Raw genomic sequence first — 22,924 nt, forward strand, 5'->3', positions numbered from 1 at the left:
TGGTACAATTTCGTGATTTTCATATCAAACGTGCCATCTCGATCGTTAGTTTTAATATACGGTCGTAGTTGTTTAAAAGACCACGTCGCGGTGATGTTAAAACTATCAGCATTTGATCAGCTGTTTTTCTGAGAATCAAGTTTTCAGAATCGGCACACTGAAATATGTCGGCGTATTGGGAGGTTTCGCATACCGTTGAATGAATTTAATTGCTTCGAGTCAAATCATGCGTAATTTTGAGGGAATTACAAGTAATTGTAATGCAAATAACGCGACGGTAATTCGGTGAAATGCATGTGATATGTCATGATTATGAATTTATATAGAAATTAATAATTGAGTGGACGTATGCGTATGTACGTGCGGGGAATTATGTCGATTCCGACATATGCACGAATAATATTACATTTATATCCGTTACTGGCAATCGCGTTTGACAAACGTTCGACGTTTGTATTATCCTGCAATATTCTTTTACAGATGTAACCAAATTGGGTTAAAGCAATTCGGCTGCGTTGATAATCCGGGATAGAATAGTGCGCGGATATAAATTGCATAATCGTAAAACCGAATGGATAACACGTGTCCTTCGATCTGCTCCCCTTACCTTTTGGAAATTTTTTACTCTGTTAACATTTACATCTCTCAGCGACCTCTATGCTCATTTCCCATTTAACGATTTCTTTATTTGTATAAGATTTTTTTAAAATTTATATTCCAATCTATTTCGTTAAAAGTTAACGAAAGTATCACGGATATTTGGACGTCCTTGTTTTTCCTTTCTTCCTGTTTTTCTTTCAATATTTTCATCTCGTATAATTAATTTACAATGACTATAAAATTGCTTAATCGTCTAATTTATCTTATATCTTAACGATTATTATATTTCGCTAATTGTTGAGTGTTAATAAAAATGGGAAAGTCAATATGCATATATTTTTAACTCTCTTTAACTTGTTGTAAAACTCCGATTACCGAGGAAGATTTGAAAAATCGGTAGAATTATTTCCTCTCCATAACAATTCGAAATAACATTGTTCTCGAAATTTTACGATCGAGTAATTGGTGTAATTTGTCCTTCCGTTCGTCCAACTGTTTGCATTCCACACACCAAGCGCTCCATGCGCTCTCGCTATGCAGTCTCGCAGTTTTCCCCAGATATTTACTCTGGCGAGGTAGATGCCGGGCTAATTGAAGAAACTTCGGATCTCGACTACGAGGCTGCGGTTAATAGGGGCTCGCGCGAGTACTGGAAGATGAGGGCGTGATATACCTACCTACACGCGAACTGGGCAAAGTGGAACAGAAGGAACACTAGCTAAGGTCCAAGGGATAAAGCGAAAAAGGAAGATTTGATGTTAATATATTTTTCCGCATCTCTTCGCCCTTCCACCTTTACTCGGCGCTTTTTCCTAGAACGCGGATTGTAATATTAACGACGACGAAGCTTACAACAAGCATCCTCCAAGACTTGTCTCCGTGTCTCCGATTCTTAAGACCCTCCCTTCCCCTTCCTCCTCCCCCTCATCCTTTGCTCGTTTCTCTCTTCTTTTCCTCAGCGAGTTTTATGCGCGTGTCGGTGACTCCCACTCGACTTAAAACGATTTGCCGAAGGAAGTGGCAATTGGAGAGGCGCGCGATGAGCGCGCTGTAAAGAGGGGGAGGACGAATGCGCCGGAGGAGAAGATCGTGAAAATCCACCGGAGTGAAATCCGTTAACGAAGTTTGTCGTGAAACTGTGCAGAGCAAGATACGGGTTTGCAAACTCGAGAGACGGATACGGCAGTAAGAGACAGAGCACGTCAAGCTCCAGCGAGGAGGAAAGGAGAGGGAGGGGGTTAAGATGTAAGAAAGAGAATACGCGCGAGCACGGGAAAGTCGTGTAAATATTCCCTTTTTATTCGCAGAGAGCGAAGCCGGCGCGCGCGTTAAGATTCGTTCGATTAATTCGTGCTTGCGAAAAAATATAGTTTTGTATCACTAAGAACAATTTGCTCCCGATACACATAAATACATACGCGCATAATGAAAAGGTTCATTTTGCGATTTGTCATCGCTATTTCGTATTTTATCGTCCCGGACATCCTATTATTCTATTTTTTTAACTTTGTTCGCGAATATTTAGGTAATAAATTATTGATCGAGTAATAAATTATTTTTCATACATGACGCGATATAAAACTTTTCGAATGTTTAAGGTCGGAGAAAAACAGAAAGCTTTATATCACGTTATTTTAGTGATTACCCATCCGATAAAAAGCGACAATAGTAACGAATCATTTTTATCACTCAACTCTTTTATTTCTCATTTGAATAATTTCGGCGAATATCGCGAGAAAATCACAATCATTCGTTATACCGAATACCTATCGTGATTTTTTTCCGGATTCGAACAATGAAATTAAGAAAACGGGAGATATTTACGGCTACGAAATATCCGTGTATACATTTCGGATTAAAAACAGATTTCGGAATGCCACCGGGATAGCGCGAATATCACGAGATGTTTAATCCAACCTTATTTATCCTTCAGTGCAAGCTGAAAGATCCGCGTTCTGAAAATCGGGGAAATGCGGAAAAACGCACGCGGCCGAAACGTTGGAGGCGGAGAGGTGGGTTACTTACGATCGACATGGCTCCGTAGCGCTCTCCGATTAAAGCCCGCTCTCATTGCCCGGAGAATTTCATATCTTTCCTTTCGCGATGATATTTATCAAGCGTAATGCGCGAGCGTGAAGCCCCGGTAATTATATATGAATCCATTAACGGAGAGCGAAATGGAATTGCGAGCCGCGAGATGAAAAGCGAGTAAGACGGAAATGTGCACGCGGTGCAAAAGGGAAAGAAGGTAGGACGGACGCCCTTTCCGTTCCTCACGTTTCTCCCCTCCTTTCACTCTTTGCCAGACATCGTGCAAACACGCTCTTCTTATTTATGGAATAAAAAAAATCCGTATGTTGATTAGCAATTCTTTAAAGTATATACATTCCTGCTACCGCACATAACATACTCGTAGCATTTTAGCTCGCATTTTGTCAGCTATAATTTAATAATTAAATACTGTTATATGTGTGTTTTGCCGACCTAGGATTCCGCCTTAAGATTTTTTTCTACGAGGAGCACGCGAATACGGCGTTATACAAACAGCGTCAGAAATGTAACATCGTCGTCAACGGACAAGCTGCGCGTCTACTTGTACGAATCATAAAAAATTTCAAAAATCCGGCCAGCTAGAAAATAACGATAAATTGAAACGTCCGTGGCCCGATGGGAATCCTCGTCAAGCACGTATTTACACTGTAATAATTAAAATCCACGAGAGCGGTACAAATGGAAAAATTTTAACAATGATGAATCGTACAACTGGAGATGGGAGACACGATCCGCTGATACGATTTATTACCACACGATATCTCATGATAATTAAACATTTTTTAACTGCCATAACTTTTCCACCTGCTAAAAATATCTACCTTGCGCCACGCGAAATCTTCAAACACGCAGCCATTATTATTATTAATTATGCAGCAACAACCAAAATATTGGCATTTAACATATAATGATTCTTTACATATTCATCATTTGTTATCGATTTATGCCTGATTTAACATCGACGAAATTCAGATAAAACTTGTATAACATTCTTAACATTCTTAATTATATATAACTTCCTTTTCTGACGTATCTCAACATTGACTTGTGCTAAATTACATTTATTTTTAATGAGGCGTCCAAGCTAGAATAACAAATTAAATTAAAAAATAAGCTACATCGGAAAACGATTCCAAATTAATTTGTAATAAACTATTATTTAGATAAACGACGATTGGACATTTTGTACATCAAATTCGAACATTTCTCGGTTTGAGAGGTTATATATAAACGTGAGATCAACAATCGTGTTAACATGTCTAAATTAAGCAAAAAATAATCCAATATATATATATATATATATATATATAGTTGTTCTAGTATTAAAAATTAAAAAATCATCAATTTGACAATACGGAAACTACACAAATAGTTCAACATGCTGTAAAGAAATGTGAATAAAAACTTCATCGTCACGGGGTTAAAACACATAGATACACAGACGCATTATCGGACTCACCTTTCCTCAATGTCATCGTACGAGAGCCCTCCATGGGACTGAATAGACCGTTGCACGTGGCGTCGCCGCTCTGTGCCACCCGGTATACCTCGGCGGAGCCCTCGGGCACCAGTCCGCCCGGCAGAGCGACCTCATGATCCATGGCACCCATGCCCATGGCGGCCCTGTTCAAGTTACCCTGCACCGTCTGGCCGGCCTTCTCGTACACGAAGCATCGGTATCGATCCTCGTTGCTGGACGCGTGGCCGTGATGCAGGCGGCCGACCAAGTAACGGCTGCTACCCTCCTTCCAGGTGGCCAAGCATTCCAGCTCTTCCACTGAAACAAGCGAAACAAATATGTCCATCTTGAAATTAGCGAGGCTAACAACAATTTCGAATGAGCGTCAGCTACGCAAAACCATTAATAGAGAAATCACCTAAGCGACAAGATGGATTTCAAACGGATTCTTGGCCGTCAATGTATTAGTACATCGTGTACAATCTACACTTCATCAATAAATACATCGTATATAATAAGATTAAATCTTTTGAAATATAATATTATTTTTGGAGGGAAAGAAATCGTATATTTTATAAATATTAAATCATATATAAGAAAATTTAATGAAATATATACATATATTATTTTACAATTTATTCAATAATATTTGCAGCGTAAAGAAAATTTAATGCCAGAAATTCAAATAATTCTTTTATTTTTGTTTATTAATATAAATAATGTCCAAAATAATTAATTTTTTTAATAGAAATTATATATAAAATATTATATGATATGTACAATATTATGTAAAATTTATGCATTGCCATCCATTATATGGTGCCCCGAAATTCTGTAGATAAGCTACTTCTCATCTATAAATTGCTAGATAATTTTGAATTTCTTTTTTCATTTAATTATACAAGTAGTTAAGATTGAAATAATTGTTGAGGAGAACTTTCTAATCTTTCTTAAATCCTCTGTGAAAGTGTAGCGCGATATTGACAGTCTTTGCATGCAAAACTAACAGACTGTCAACGGCACTCAACTGGCATTAAGAGCGTTTAAGTCTGTACATCGTGTTGCTCTTAAAGCTTGCGCGAGTGCAGAAAGCGCGAGTCTAGCGTGTAAAGCGTTTGAAACTTCGAAAGCGCATTTAGCGTTTCGAAGCGTGTTACGAGATAATGGTGAAGCACGGTTGTGGCCTGACACTGTGCGCGTCCTTCTATGTTTAAACTATCTGGAGCAACAAAATTAAATGAATTTGAGTTTGACGCTCGAAGCGCTAAACGTGCTTTCGAAGTTTCAGGCGTTTTACACGCTAGACTCGCTTTCAGCGCGGCCGTAGCTTTAGCTCCGATATACATCTCAAAGTTTTATTCTGCGAAAACGACTCTCCGCACGATGAAACCATCCGCTAGACAAAGAATTGATGGGAAAGCTCATAATGATGTTTATTTAACAATCGTATTGTTTGAGAAAGCGATTCTCGTAGGGTCTCTTCAAAAGGTATATTTTAGTTTTTTAAATCCTATGAGAATTTTTTAACATCTATGGTTATCGATGGATCGCGATTGCTTTTATCGCTTTTATTCGCTTCGTTCGAAAAAATCAATTAATAAATTCCACCACCTATATCGATAGTATTAAAGTTAATATAATTTTGCGCAAATTTTTCCAAATTAGAAAAATGTCACGTAATCACTGATTTGCTGGCCGTGTACTTTCAAACTGCAAAATAACATTGGTTGTTCTGATAATGCTGGTAACTTGATATAATACAATATCTCACGGCTGAAGCTTAATGCTCGATTTGGCAGCAACTCTTTCGACCGTTATCAATCATTTGCAAAAGCATCGCCTCGTACAGAGAATTTCGATAGCACTCCTGGAAGCGCTATTGAAGAAACGGGGCCAATGCAAACGTACGAGAAAAAACGGCGAACAAAAGGACAAGGGAAACGTGCGGGCGGTAGCGAACGTTCTGCAGCGATCGCAGACGGACGATCGCCATGTGATTTTCGCACGAAAAACGCAATCGCGATTACTGACCATTGCCCGCAGGCCGTACTTCGATATCCATTTCCACTTCGCTGCTGAATTTTTATTCGCAGCGTGCAATTTTAATGAAAACACATCTACGAGTTCATGATAATCGATAGAAGAGTGAACGAAAGAGATACATCGGATACATCACATTCCCACGAAAGTTGTATATAATTACTATAGATATAAATATAGCGGACTCTTATTTAATAATTTTAACGTAATAATAAATTCATTGCATTGCATTATAAAAAGCTCTTTTCTCAAATATTAAATCATGGTTGCGGCTCTTTTTAAATTAAATTAATTTATTTATTTAATAAACTCTTTAAGCACACTTTAATAATTTATCTATTTATCTATGTTTATTTATTTAACTATTTCCTTAAATCGTTTTTATATAATTAAAAAATTATTACAATTGTTCTTTCACAAGAACGTCGAAAACACAGAAACTGATAAAAAAAGGATAGTAAAGGTATGAAATCTTTGAAAGAAATTTATACTTGAAAAGATAAAAGAAGAATATATAAGAGGGATTAAAAACAAGAAAAAAATTAAATTTATGTCGATTGAATTTTGCTGATGCTTACGATTGTTGGCTTTGGTATTTTAATTTGATTATGTGCTGTGTTCACCGTAATAAGAAAGAGTACATATATACATATCAAAATACGTACAACAAAGAGAACGTGACTTTGACAAAATTCAAATAAGATTGTATCTTTATGTATCTGTTCTCTGTATATTCTCGATACAAGGGATCGAATCTACCGGGAATGTTAAAACTGCAAAGAGAAAAGAGTAGTTGTTTCTTCTCATAAAAGAGACTGAAAGAAAGAAACAATTACGTTAAAAAAAAAATTAAATTTTCAAACAACGATTTCTATCCTGTTCCTTTAATACGAATTACAACGCATTTATTTCGTAAATTTTTGGAAATACTTCGATGGCCGTACCATGTTATGCAGTGTAATATGCAATAAAAATAAAAAAATAATTATGTAAATTTAATTAGAAACTTGCACATTGCTTCCTTATCATTTTGTTTCACTCACAAAACTTCATCTCCTTAAAGCAAGCGAGTTTCTCAATTTTGGCTTCCTCAGAGGAAACTTGAGAAAAGAAGACAGGCAATGAACCCGATATCTCAAAATTTAGAGCGAAAGAAAGAAAGTTAGAGCGTGTACAGGCATTTCTCAAAAAATTCAAAATTTTATAAGAAACGAACCCTTTCATCGATCTTCGCAAAATCCAATACCAACCATCCTTTAATAATAATGCTCTATTCATGTAAAAAAATTTAACCCGATATCTCAAAAATTGCGGAAGTTAGAAGTTATACAATGCATTCCGTACATACATACATACCATACATACAGATACATATGTTTTAAAAATATGATTTTTCGATATTTTGGAACATTTTAAACATTGGTATAAAAAAGTCGAAAAAAAAATGTCACGAATACAAAGCTTTCTCTATGAGGAAGAAAAATTGACTTCGATATAAAAGCGTTTTTCTTCTGGATCCGGAGAATTTTTACTTTGTACGTGACACATACGGGGAACTATCTCGATATACAAATTCCCGTTAAGAAAACGCTGACATATAAAATTCGTCAAAGGATCGAGCGGTTGAAAGACATCCGATAGATCCGGAGCATGTAGGTTCCAAAGATATCGCCGGACGGCTGGCGTTTATTCGCCGCAAAAATGTTTCGAGCGCAGCGTCCGCCGGCCTGGCGTCGTAAAGACGCTTCCCAGAGCGCTCCTCCTTAAAGCGCCATTGGGAGAGATCCCTTCACCTCCGCCAGATATTCAGAGACGGACGAGAAAGGTCGGTCGGAGGAAGACGGATGAACGTAGAGGAGAAGAAGAAGCGAGGAAAGAGACCTGACGGCGCGGCGGGCGGGCGAGCGATCGACTACTCGTCGGCGAGAGCGGGAGCTTTCCGGAAGATCTTCGCGTGAAAAACGATACCGGGATTCTCTCCGGGCTGTCGCCGCTTTCCAGAGATCCCCGGCTTCTACACGGCGACGAGACCGACAATTATCGGTTCGGTACCGAACTCTCGAGGCGTGGCCGGAAAGAAGGCGCAAAGAGCGAGAGATATTATCGTCCAGAAACCGCCCGTAAAAGTTCGCTTCGCCACTTTGGCCTCTTTCTCTCTTTCTCCCCATCTTTCCCGTCCTTTACGTCTTCCTCTCTCTCTCTGAGATCTAGAGCCTCGGAATAGAGTCGGAGCATGATTCTGAAAGCGCGTATCTAAATCACATATCTCGCGGGAGCGCGCAAAAGTCTGCCTCCCTCTTTTTCTCGGGAGCGACTCACTTTCTTACGGCTCGCTCTTTTACCGTCATCGCGAACGCGAGTGGCGCCTTTTTATCTTCTCCTTCGACCGCCGTGTGGAGTCGGTTTTTTGATCTCCGAGTAATTTGAGAGAGAGGTGGCCGCTTGAAAAAAAAGCCTTATTCCTCTGGACTTTACTCCAGGTGCTTTCCCTCTGTGCAACTTCGCCCTCGTTTTTCTCCGCATCGCTCGTCACCGTCAAAGCGTCCGGCGAAAACTGCGATTTTTCGCTTTTTTTGGATGCAAAACACGGCTCTTATGCGAGTGAGCCACAATATTGAAAGAAAAATCGATAAATTAATTATAAGAAACAATATATATTATTTATAATTTTCAATTCTTTTCATTATAATTGCAATTAATTGCACTTAAACTTCGAAATTGTTTTTGAACGACAGAATAAAATTACTTTCGGCAACAGTGTTATTTGCGCAATATGCGAAAATTACGAAGCTTTCAATAATTACGCGTGCGTTTCTCTTTATATATTTATTTTCCTTTTTTTAAATCAAATTGATTCGATAGTGAACGAAGTGTTCGCGAGCATTGGTTAAAAATTACGTAATATTAAAATGTCACAACATTAATCGGGCGATATAAAATCAATTCTCCATGCATAAATCACTACATTGAATTACGAAAGTTTTAAGATGCGGATCTCATCTATTCTACGCTGCAGTTTGCCGATAACGATACATCATGCTGTACCAGTAAATCTGTTTTTCAACAGTTTGTCGAAATCGGGAAAATATATGAAAGGCGTTGACGATGTCCCCTTTCTCGCGTAAATGGTAGGATTCAGAATGAAAGGATCGCAATATCTTGTGCGCCGATTTAATTCTGAAAAATCTGCCGCCTGACCGATTCGCAATTATCTTTTTTTTCTGCGCAAAGTGCTCGTTAAAGGCTACGATTCGCCGATTAGATTTCGCCAGAAATCGTTTCCATTTTGATGAGTGTTTGGAAACGTGGGACCAAAGCGCATCCAAAGTAAATCCGATCAAACACGACGAGAAAAATAGAAGAAAATGCTGATGTATAAAGCCGGCGCACGCTAGTCTGGTTCTTTCATTCACATCGTTCGCTGTATCTATACGATGTGTATAGATTCTTATAATCCGTCGTATTATCAAAAATGTATGTGCAGGTATTGCAAAATTACAGGAAAAGCAATGGCTGTAAAAAAAATTGCAACATCAAAGTTTCTATTTTTTTTTTCTTCTTTTATTGGAAAACTCATTTGAAATTCTGTTTCTTCCGAGAAGCAATCGCGCAAGAGGCCCATTAATAATTTTATATTATAAAGAGAAAAATATTTGATATTCCATAATTTTTTTCGCGATAAAACATGAAACTGTAGCTGTAATCACGATGTAATCGCACACGAAATAATACACATGTATGCAAGTTTTTTTTTTTTTTTAATGTTGAATTTTCTTTGAAATGTATAACTGCAGCATGTGTACGAATGCAAATTATTTTGCAAAATGCATCATGGACGACTTTACGAATAAATATTTTAATTCAGAGTAATTTAAATATCCAAATATAACGCGAGTACAAAAGTACGTTGCTACTTTTCTTTGATGTAATTATAATTAGATATTCGTAAAATGAATATTCTATTTTGTTATTCCCTATCTGTGGCAGTGATAGCCGTTCTAATAGCAAGATCGATAGGATTGATGAATATTTAGACATCGTCTATACATTTTACAATATAACTTGTTATAATTGACAATGCTAAGATAGATTCGAAGTGGACTTTATGTCTCGGCAGCATCGATTATATACTGTAATATATTATTATAAATCGAATACATGTAAGCCAAAAGTAGATATACAAACCCGATATTCACTACAAATTTAATCTCACTGCGTCACGCTATTAAATGCGAATCCATCGAGTAACAAGTGTTTAATTGAAGCGCGCAAGATATGCAAACTGATGGGGCAATCAGCGATCTATCGGGGTCGCCGAACTGACTACTCGCACGAGACCAATCACGCTAATAAGCTCCACTACTCGCATTGACCTGTGCCAATTAATCATCGATTAAGCTTTTAAACAAAGATTTTATTCGACCGCTGTCGGGTGTCTTACGAGCTGTACTTTATTTAAATTTATGTAACAGGAAATGAAAGTGCTATAATAATATGAAAATACAGAATATTCGACACAAAATTCGCGGCTAAAATTTCATTGTGCAACACTCATTACGTTATTATAAATTATGTAAAATATTATATTGCGTTGTATCAAAGAGCATATAGATTATAAAAGGAAAGTATTAACATAATTTGGGTAATAATATGATTACACGCATCGTATTTACATAATTCGTAATACATACATGGAATGTTTCAAAGTAACATTCTTATAAAACAAATATGTTATATATAATAAATAAAATTTTATATAAAAACATACTCTCACATATGTTTAATAGTATATAAATGTGAAATTCATTCACAAAAAGATACAGGGACTTTTAATTTTCAATATTTTAGACTTTTATTTTTATTGAATATATAATGGGAAAACTATTGGTAATATTTTTATTGAAGCAAAATGTGCGCTAGAATTTGACAAAGAATGTAGCTAGATAAAAAGAGAATGCATGATGGTGGAAAGAGAAAGAGGGGAGAGAGTGAAAAAAGCATAGACGTCCTATACTTTTTTTTTTTTTTTTTTTCCGTTACAGACCTTCTGAGAGTCAACAGTACCTTTTAATTTTTGTGTAAGTAAGTTCACACAACTACTATACATTTATTTATTCTTTCTGTAAGTTATAAAATTATCAATGAAAAAAATGCAGCGTGATTTCTCAACAAGCATGTTTTTAATTAACCATTTTTTCTCTCTATGTTATGAGTCAAAGATCGCGGAGCTTTATTTTTGCAACGTTAGCTTCTTCCGGTAGCTCTCCAATACGTAGACAGAATTAGTTTTCTTATAGGACACAGATAAAGCTTTCGATAAACAAACAGTATCTTACCTGCACTCTCCGAAGCGGATACATCGGGGCAGGCCTGGTACTTGAAGAGAAGTCTGCTGTCATCTGTACAGGTGTCGACGTTGCTCGGCGGATTCGAACACGTACCGTGGCCCCGGTTGTACGAGAAGGTCATAGGTCCGCGAAAAGGGCACGCTACGGGAGATGCCTCCTCGCGAAACATAGAGTATAGCAACGCATCGCCCGTAATATACGAGCAGAGGGACGCCAGAGAATTTCTACTGTGGCAATAAGCTGCAAGAAGAAATTAATTGAAATTAAATGATGGAGTTTTATAATACATGCATTTTATATTAATAATATACAATACATAGATTTTATTCGTCGCTTCATGAATTCACGGCCCAGATTTTCCGACAGAGAAACATATCTATTATTCGGAAACGTGATATCGCATATTAAAAGCGTAGTCAAAAACGATATGAGAGAAATATATTAAATGATAGAAAAAAAATAATGGGAGGTAATTTACGTATTATAAACGAGAAATGCATTAAATGTGTTTAATAAATTTATTTTAAATACGTTAAGTATAAACACAATATATAAATCATAATTTCTCGTTTCGAGATACAAACTCATTCATGAGGACATTCAATGTAAAATTTATTTTACTTTTAGCATTTATTTTTTTTTTTTTTTAATTTTACGAACAGAAATGCGAATGATTTTATTTGACAAGAAAGAAATTTACGCATCTAAATTAATATGTGCTTAAAACATTTATTCTTATTGATTTATATGAACCGTATTCGGCGAATCTATGAAATTTGTATTGTTACAAGATTTGTTCAAAAGATATCGTGATTAGAGGTCTTGTAACATCGCGGAAACCTTCAATTTTCTCGAACGCAATATCGCCGTTATCGGATTTCGTATCGCTGATGATAACGTATCACTCGTGCAACGTAAAGTGAATGAAAGCCTCCACAAGCCGTCCTATTACTTGGTTCACTTCGCTCTCGGAAAAGTTCCGCGGCAGCAAATCTTTCGCTACGACGCGTATCATTTTTCGAACGAGCCAACGATAATCGCAGTTACATCTCTTTTTACGAGACTCACTCCCAGAGGAATCACGACGTTAATAAAAATTTTGCCGGCTAACGAAAAGTTCTTATATCGTCGGCGACACGGGGGCGAGGGAGGGGAGAAGGGGATTGAAGTAGTCTCGGCAGCAGCCATTGGCGGGAGAGAGAAAGAAGGTCGAGTTGGACGATGACGAATCATCCTGAGTAGCAAGTTCATACTCGCGGCAGAAGTTTAACCGAGGATATTTCCCTCGATTTCTTTCCCCGCGCGCCGCGGAAAAGTGGCGGGAGAGAACCCCGCAAAAGACTTCACTTCGCAAAGAGACTTAACTTTTCTGCACGCAGGTGTTACCCGCGACCAACGAAAAATCGAGCAAAAGACTTTTGTCTTTAGTCTCTACCTCTTTATTGGCGGCGCCCGAGCTCCTTCTCGGAGCGCTTAAAGCTTCTCTTCTAATGCGAATACTTTCAGCGTCTGTAGATTGTTTCTTGACACGAGTTTCTTGACAATTATTTAAAATTTGTAAACGATGCGATAGGAAAATTCAGATATACGTCAATCGCACTTTTTTTTATATCAGAAACATTCATATCTAATAAAATAAAAAAAAAAAAAATTTAAATAAATATAAAAAAATGTATTCAACTAATAAGAATAAAATAGAAAAAAAAAGAACAGATATCCAATAGTAACTTTTCGAAAGAATGCTGATACATAAAAATTTTATGAGTAACACGAAAGTATTTAAATTATTTATAATTAAATTTTATTCGTATGTTAAAATATATATAAGAAATGAAAAATGAAGAATAACTCGTATAATATTTTTTTTTTGTGTAAGAGAAAAATGTACATGTTATTTATGTATTGTAACTAATTAGATATTTGTAAAACCAATTGTTGTGTATGTGATGTTCATTCAACATTATCATTATACATGTCACACATTTATTCAATGGGAAAAAATTTCATCGATACGTATAACGCAGACACGCTGACTTTCAACACTGCTCGGCAGCGCGAAAGCGCAAAATTCACGTTTCTTTAATAAAGTATACGTCGTCTGAGGAAATATTGCATTCGCGCTTCGACGTTTCGCTCGTCCATGCTTTGACGTTTTCGCAACCGAGTTGCGTGAGATTCGTGCGTGGGAGGACAAGGACTAGGCGCGCGTTCGCGTTCTCCGGGCTCTTTCCATTTTTCCCAGCGACGAACTGTGCTCACAACGAAGGCAGTCTGCGAGCGACGGCGCTCGCGGCGTGACACTATGCAGATTAAAGCCCGATAAAACGACGAGAGAGGAGAGAAGAAAAACGGGCGACTTTGACAAATCGTCGAAAAATGCCGACGCGAGACGTAGGAGGCGGATCCAGCGCGAACGCTGTCGCGTACTTTTTCCGCTCGTACATGTTGACCTGCTCTTCTCCCCCCTCTCTCTCTCTCTCTCTCTCTCTCTCTCTTCTCTCCATCCGAGAATCGGATGCAATAGTAGCCCGCTTGCTATCGTATCCGGTGGGCGAAACTTCTAACTATTTCTTGGTGCTCGTATTGTCGCACTCAATAATCGATAAAACTGCAGAGGAAAATATATTTCTGGATCATCAATTAAAAAAAAAAAAAAAAAATGTGTGTGAATTAAAATTTTACAACAATTTTTATAAAAGAGTAATTACAATTCGCGACATCGTCTAAGATATTAATGCATCACAACTTCTTTTTCCGCATACTATGAGTTTTCTTTACATATCATACATATTGTAATATCATTGGAAATTACTAAAGGCAAGATTCTGTTAGGGATCGTGTTTCAAATTCCCTCCGCTCGAGACGAACGAGGCATTAACGAGGCAGGTGGAATATCTATAGAAGGCTGAGTGACGTTTCCGATCTTCTTTATACAATAAACGAGACTGGTAAATCGCGGGGCGGAATTAGAGAAACCGTTTTCTAACATAACGAGTAACGGGTTTTCTAACATCGAGTTCATCATTACTCGCAACGGATGCGGAAGATCGTTAAATTCTACGTCCAAGGAATAATTTCCGGCGCTACGACTCACTCGGCATTCTCCCTTTCTTCTCGTTCCGTCATCACGCCAAGCTTTTAATTAACGATCGGCATTCTAATGAACACGAACGTCTCCTTTCAAGGAGATCGTTATTAATCCCGCGAAATAACAACGACGCCAAGCAGTGCCACGTGCAAATTGTTTTCACTATTTTTTCGTACTTACTTTCTTTGTACTGAAGAACATTGGGGTGCTTCTCGTGAATGACGACGCAGCGATAGCATGATTTTCTGAAAGAAAAAAACCAAGAACTCTACATTAAATTGCATTCTTCGTACTCTAGCCGTTTAATAATGTTACTCGATTTCCATTCTCGCGTTGAAGTTAAACAGATAAAATGAGACGACTTGAAAAATATATTTTTAAAACGCGATCATTGAAATTAAAAAAACTATGTCAATAATTTCATTAATAATACTTTATGAAAAAATTAAATGAGAAAAACGGTTATTAAAGATAAAAAAAAAAAATATGTATAGAATTATTATTAATCACATATAATCACAAGACATTCATATTCTGATTGAATGTCAATCTTTCCAGCACAATGATTCTAACGTTAATATCATAAAAATTTTTTTTTTCCTCTCTTGCAATTTCCCTATAATAAACTTTAATAATTTAAAATAATTTGAAAATATCACAATCACAATATATCCATTTTAATTATATTAACTTCATTATATAATTTCAAGCTCCGCTTCTGTCAAAGCTTCGTTAGATTCATTTTTAGAAGCGCATGTTCTTCGCGTTTTTGTGTAGAAAAATTGCGTTTCTAACTGTTTCGCCGATCGTATCATAAATCATTTTACGGATCACATACCGCAATTTTGTCTCTCATAGACAAATATTGTCTACTTTTATTATAAACGAAAGATTTAAACTGTCTAAAGATAGATTTATTTTTTTTATGTATTATTTGCATCAAATTCCTTGTAAAGGAAACTGAAAAGTTTACAGTGCTTTTGAAATACATACACTGCCAATTCTGCGGAATTGAATAAACCGCTAGTCGATAAAAAAAAGATCCGGGTTATTCGGTTGAACGATATCGCTATATTAGCTTTAGTAACTAAGGCTTTGATCGGTTGGATACATGTATTCTATACATGCTATCTGTGAATCGTACTGTGTATAATTCCATAGAAAATTTCCAGAGTAAAAATTGTCTCGCTACAACTGCTTGCGGGATGCGCTCAAAGAGATTAAAATAAATATGATAGCTGCAATGCGGATAGTTTTTTAATTTCATTATGATGTCTGAAGGAATCAATATCGAACTGGTTCAAAAGATATCGGTCCTCTATTGCTTAATTATTTATTTACAATACAAGACTACATACACGATGAAAAATATACAAATATCTGCAATTTTTTTATAAAAAATACCATTGAGTTACATGCTTTTCTAGTATCTAAAGATTCTATTGGTTTATTTTGAAAACAATATCATAACATACTTTATCCTATTTATTGAATTATTTGAAGACAACTCGATGCACAATAGAAGACTAATAATTATAATAGAATAATTCATTTTTTTAAATAGATTATTTATAATAATTAATTGAAATATTATTGTTTATCATAATATTTTTATTATTTAATTTTGTAAAATAAGAAAATACGTGGCGTTCAATTACTTACTGATCTACTAGAAGAAACTTGTCGCCTTCGTTGTGCAGGCATCTGCCCTTGGTTGATAACTCGTTCTTAAGTATCTCTATCGATTGCCTCACGCCACTTTGGAACCACTTGCCTTCCCATCTCGCTGGGAACGAGCATTCTGAAAGGAAAAAAAGTAAATCAAGGTTAAAAAATATTTCGATATATGTTTTTCGCTATATATATTTTTCACCTCATTAAGCAATCTTCGTTAGATTAATTTATATAATAAAATGATAAAATAATCCCCATTTTCAAAATTCTCAATTAATATCTAATACTTTTGACGCGAAACTTGACACATTTCTGTCTACACGTCACGAAAACAAAGACTGTAAAGGAATGTAATATACCCAATAAAGCAATTCGAGACAAATCGAATGCAGAGACAAGATAAAAAGGAGTAAAAATAAAAGAAAGAGAGAGAGAGGGAGAGTGTACAGTAAAATTTGAGGTAGGGATGTAAAAGGAAGACAAAGAGAGGGAGAGGGAGAGGGAGAGGAGGGAGAGGGAGAGAGAGAGAGAGAGAGAGAGAGAGAGGGGGGGGGGGAGGGAGGGAGAAGTCGGAGAGAACACAACGTCGGTGGCGAGATGGGAATTCCCGGGGTGGGATAATCCCGAGGGCGAGGCGAATTTCCGGAAACTACTGCTAGTATGAAAGGGATACATCCAGCCGAGTTATCGACGATAATCGAAATCCGGAGGAGTCCCTCGTGCCTCGTTCGTTTCCCCGTGCGTAGGTCCACCTATCTGAAAACGAGCGGCGAAACGAGGGGGAGGGTGACGCGGCGGGGTATATTTTTGAAATCGTCGAGACGGGATAGGAATCCATTTTCGAGAAACGAGCGGACGCGCGATACAGAACGATGTTTGATCTAAACATGAGGTGAAAATTACGAAATAGAAATGATGGATGTATTTCTTCTTTTCTTCCCACACAACGGATATAAAACATATCCATTCTCTGAATAAAACATATTATTTTTCAAACAGTGAATTCGCGATAAATCAGATACAGCTAGTTCTCGCGCGCTATGTATTATTAAACGATATATTTCGTGTTTAGTGAATTATTTATTGATTATTTGTAAGCTCTCAAATAGTAAACAAATTGATAGAATAATAATTATTCTATATATTTTATCGATATATTCTAATGAGATAATGTTGATTATAGTTTAAAATAATTTTCGTATTTTCATAATAAAATTGATAGTCGATATAATTTAATAGTATCATTTCTTCAGATATCATGTCATGTCTTCATCTCATATTGATTCGAATTGTCATTCTATACATGTTTAATACAATTCACGTCAGAGATTAATTTAATAGCATAACTTTATTATATAACATCACCAGCCCGCTTGAGAGAGATATTCTTCGTTAATATCCTATCAGATGTAACTGTCTCAACTATCCTTATGTACAGCCGAACATTAACCAAACTGCTAAAACTAATAGTCTCATAATTTTAATTTATTCTACACAATAATTATCGCAATAAATTCCGTTTGTAATTGTATCTATTAATGATAGTATTTTCATGTGACATATGATTTTTAAATAAGAATACGCAGAGATTTAAATGTCACATTAAAGTGTTGTATAGTATAATGCACCTAATTAAGCATCAGTAAAGCATAATTAAGAGATGAATAAGCGCGGAACGCATATTACGCGAAAGTAATTTAAACAGAGAAATATTTTCGCGGGGATTTTTTTTTTTTTTACGATAACAAAGGAAATTTTAACCGAGCGCTTGTAACAGGGAAAAACTGTTATCGTTTCCCGAAGTTGACTCACGGTGTTGATTCATCTAATTGAAGTGAGTTTTTTTTTTCTCCTCTTTAGAAGGAGAGACGGTTAAATGTTGGTTAAATGGTTTACCGACTGTGGGGTAAATAGCGACCTCTTCGAGAACAAAGCTCTGCGGCTAACGCAAATTTTGGCTGAGTATTTGCAATAACAAAGCCCGAATGAATTCCGACGCTCAAAATCGTCGAGACTGTCTTTTTAAGGTATTCTTCTTCTTCGTTTTCACGCACGAATGGTCGTTGGCGTGCTAAGCTTTGAAGCTTTTATAGCGGTTCGCACAAACATAGCACGTTTCCTTTTTATTCTGCTCAAAGAAAACAAAAACTGCGATTTCTTAATGGATAAGTCTGGAAAGAATTTTGCATAGAAATAAACGGAGAAGCACTCGAGAATTTCTTTTGCCTCATGAGATTATCATAATCTCACTCTGCGCAGAGAATTAACTCATGATTAATCTTATTATTGTCTGAAAAAAATCTATATTTTTATTTTAAAATTATAGTAACTCTATAAGTATTGAATCTATATAAATAAAATTGTCAATTTTATAATTTTTTATTTTTAGAATAGCGCATTTATATAAAATGCAAAAAATAATATTTATAAAATAAGAGAAAAGTAGAGAGAGACCCAATATATTTAATTAAAATAATATAAAATAAACATATATACGAGAACCCATTCAAATGCGAGCTAAATGTTGTTCGATAAACGAATATATCAGTAGGATTAATTAAACCCCGATCGTTCGCTGTTTATTTTACATTATTCATATCAAACAGAAGTAAGCGGAGGGTCAAAGAAGAGATTGATTACGCGCGATGAAAAAATCATCGAACACTCAAAAACGATAGGTACAAGTGCGTTCGGCGTGGAATAGGGGATCGATATGATGTGTGCGCGCGCGCGCGCGCGGGGTTTCGAGGGAACTACGGTCCTGAAATTCGTCAGCCACCCTCTCGCGCATCCATCTACCCCTTCCACCGCCCCCTCTATCGTCGTTTTACCGTCGGCGGCCATCCCCGGGCATTTATTTATTTCCACGCGGTTCGTATGCTGCACGTTGCCTCGTCTCCCGACTTTCGGGCACGAGCGAGCATCGAGACGGAGAACAGGGGAAAGGGAACCCTCCAGAGGGTCGAAAACGTGGCGCGGGACCTGCGTCAGGGAAGAGGGGAAGGGGGAGGGGGAGGGGAGGCGAGAGTTCGCGAGGGGTGAGACTCCGCGAGTGGTTACACGCTAGGGTCGTAAAATCCGCGAGCGAGACTCAAAATCCGTAATCACAGTTCGCACCGGTCGCCCACCGTGATGAAGCACCTTCGAGAGAGAGGAGGTGAATTGCGGCTGGAAAAAAGAAGTTGGAGAATAATTCTCGAATTTGCTGTCTGGAGAGTCTGGAACGTTACGTGAATTCCGTTCTTCAATTCACGGCCTTTGCCCTTCGTATACTTGCGCGATAATAATCGATCGTCCGTGTCGAGTCGACTAGAATTTATCACTGATATCATTCACGTCGATTTATTTATCGCGGTTTCGACGATGAATGATACAGCTTTAAAGAGAAATTTAAAAAGCAGTTATTTGTCGCGTTAACGAAGCTTCTCTTAATCGCGAGAGGATAAATCGGGATACGTGATCTGGTATGATAAAAGATTTTTCCCTGTCGGAGAATGGCGGTAAAGACGGAATGCGGGAGCTTTTCGATTGCCGGCCAATGAAATGCCCTGAAATTTTATATTTATGTCTCATACCTTCAGTTATATCGCTTGTTTTCGGTAGGAAACAGATCGAATAGACGAAATCGATATACGTGTTGATCCAATCTGGGCTGGTAGATTGAAATCCATAATAGTATCTCTACACGTTCCGTTTCCGTGACGGAGTATCTCGTCTTTGAGCGATAAAGTGATGACTCCGACACTGAGATGCAATTCTTACATTTGTAACTCAAATGTTCTCACTTTCATTTTAACACGAATAATAGCGTAAAAAATATTTATGATCTCGCAGATAATTTAATAATATTTTACTTCATTAAATAATTGTGCAATTCGTGTAACAAACAATAGTTATTATACGAATTATGTTAACTAAAAAATATAAATCTACATTTTAATGAAGAAGAAAAAGATTTTTGATTATTCTTGAAAGTGATATTTGTTAATTTTTATTATTATGCTTAAAATGTTATTATTTGTATTCTCATATGTATGTTTGAGTATATATACAGGATGTCCTCAATTTAAATGGCAAAACTTCAAGAGCGTGTAGGGGACCGAAAAATTAAGACAAGAAGTCCTTTAAAGGTTTGCTCGTTTTTGCTCCATTTTAGAAAAAATCGCAAAAATTCAATCTCTCATTGTCAGTTGCTCTCTTGAATTGATTGACACTAAATAAACTTTCTGCTTCAAGGCTCCTTAGATATGTAAACACTTGATGTTATTCTTTACGATGCTAATCAATTCAAGAGAGCAATTAAGAGATCGAATCATAGATGCAGTGCACCAAATATCACTAGAACAATGTCTAGCTGCAATTAATGAGGTCGGTGCTAGATGTAATGCTTGCATTGTTGCAAGAGGGCAACCTTTTGAACAATATCTGCATTAAATAGATGATAACATAAATAAAATGTAAATAAATAAGTAAAAAAACGAAAACTTGTTTTGTTTCTTTTTTTGTGATTTTCTCCAAAATGGAGCAAAAACGAGCAAATCTCTAAAGGACTTTCTGTCTTAGCTTTTCGGTCCCCTACACGCTCCTAAAGTTTTGCCATTTAAATTGGAGACACCCTGTATAATTAATATTTTGTTAATAGTAAAGAAAAGGGAAAAAGGAGAAAAAAAATGCGAGATGGAAGCAAGCAATATAAAATAACGATGAAGCTTTCATCTGTAGCAATAAATAATGTCGCATCGTTATTTTATAGTTACTAGTACTTCTTGAATAACCAATGGCAAAGTTTACGGTTTAACAGCGAGCGATAACAATATGCTTTACCTATGACAGGATTGGATTTTCCTCGATTTGCAGTAGCCATTAACAAAGAATATCCCTTTCAAAATTAATCGAATATTTCCAATTATATATAATAATATAGTGTGAGAATGATAATATCAGATACCTTAATAAAACGAGATATGAAATAAAATAATAGTATAGCAAAAAATTTGTTAGTTGATTAATTATAAAATAAAATTTTGAAATAAAAAAATGATAAGTAAATAAATAATTATAAATTGTTAGAAGAGTAGAAATAATAAAAAAAATCAATATACATCAATATCTCAATTATATCAATTCTCTCAATATATTATCTCTTACATTTTCTTTTGATTAAGATATAAAGGTACATACCACATATTTCGTGAAGATATATACAATTAGAAAATTAAATAATCTGATTACGCAAACGAAATAATTTCATCCCTCAGAAATAGCAAGATATCGAAATGAGGAAATGTTACACAAAGGTCTACACCGCACCGTAATCTTTCTTCCGACAAATTAACGATCTTAGTTATTCAAAATTCTCTTGCAGCGTAACTTTTGCCAGTGAAATACTATCGTACCTCTGTTTTCGGGAGTAATCGCGCGAGCTTACTTAAGCCCCACCAGATTCGGACGATGTTACTTACCGCGTAAGTTACGATCGTTGTAGCAGCGAGAAGTTGAGAAACGTTCTTACGTGCTCGACACGCAATTAAATGGGCTTTATTCTCACGGACAGGACATTACTTTCCGCATTCTCTCTCAGAGACCCCCGTCTCTCTCATCTCCATCCCAACGCCCTCCCACTCTGCTTTTGTTCAACGTACAACGATCCCTCGCTCGTGATAGTAATTCACCCCCGAAAACGGCACATGTCCGTCGACAAAACGATACGCATGTGCGGCATAATTTCGTTAACAAATAACTATGTTACGAGCTACTATGTACGACATTACACTTGCAAGTGATAAGCAAGAACGATCGCGCCGCATGTACAATATTATTATAACAGTGACATAATCATCGCACGTGGAAATTAGCAGAATTAACAATTATTATTTACACGGCGAGAAATTCTCTCACCTAAGAAATCCTCTTGACCAGACTAATCTCCGTTATTTGTTAAAGTATTTTACGCTTCCATATTATATCTACCATATAATTTTAGAGATGGAAAAGTTTCGCTGTGGCAAGCTAGTCTTGAAAATTCGCCGACGAATCTGTCATCGCGGCTTTTCCTCTTACGCAGTATAGAGTCCTGCATTAGCGATACATCCTTTATCCGAATAAAGGTATCACCGTTTTCGTTTATTTTTCAGATATACATGTACATATTGCGTATGTGTGAACGAAAACGCAAAATGCCTCTCCCTTTCTCTCAACAATCGAGGGTCCCTTTCGCGAGCAGCCGCGTGGGATTTAAATCCATCGTCGCGCGAAAGCTCGCTCGAGTCGTTACGTCGAGCACAAAGAATGACGGACGGCGCTCTTTTCGGCTCGAATATCGCGATTGTTACCCGACATCGTCGGGCAACGACCTACTTCTGACACCGGCGCGACGCCAACATTATTTTTCGTTAAACGAATGGCCCTCGCTAGCGGGCGCGGATTTGAGAAACGCAAAATTATGTGGCCTTTATATTCTCACGGACGAGTCATTACTTTCCCGTGACCTCCTTATCCGTTCTGCCCTTCTCCCTCCCGATTCCCCCTTCTCAACCTCTCGTTTCGTGCGCGGGTAACGATCCCTCGCGAGCCTGTAATTTTCACCCCGAAATGGCCCGTGTCGTCCAATTGGACAATGATAATAAGGACAATAACGACAAGAATAATTGCCACAGTAACGAG

The 22,924-nt window shown here is 36.9% G+C and overlaps 1 protein-coding gene across 7 annotated transcripts in view; it reads right to left on the minus strand.

Annotated features, from left to right (window-relative positions):
- LOC138933807 (uncharacterized) overlaps nucleotides 1-22,924 on the minus strand; it is a 249,198-nt gene that overhangs the window by 45,186 nt on the left and 181,088 nt on the right. For all 7 annotated transcript variants that reach the window (XM_070296812.1, XM_070296807.1, XM_070296808.1 and 4 more), the window contains exons 4-7: nucleotides 16,250-16,388; nucleotides 14,768-14,832; nucleotides 11,488-11,739; nucleotides 4,112-4,429 (exon numbers count right to left, since the gene is read on the minus strand). In XM_070296812.1, coding sequence (XP_070152913.1) covers nucleotides 4,112-4,429; nucleotides 11,488-11,739; nucleotides 14,768-14,832; nucleotides 16,250-16,388 — 774 coding nt within the window. The remainder of the gene's footprint in view (nucleotides 1-4,111; nucleotides 4,430-11,487; nucleotides 11,740-14,767; nucleotides 14,833-16,249; nucleotides 16,389-22,924) is intronic.

Source organism: Polyergus mexicanus, unplaced genomic scaffold, assembly GCF_030449975.1.
Source record: "Polyergus mexicanus isolate NDT 795.1 unplaced genomic scaffold, iyPolMexi1.0 SCAF_6, whole genome shotgun sequence".
NCBI lineage: Eukaryota > Metazoa > Arthropoda > Insecta > Hymenoptera > Formicidae > Polyergus > Polyergus mexicanus.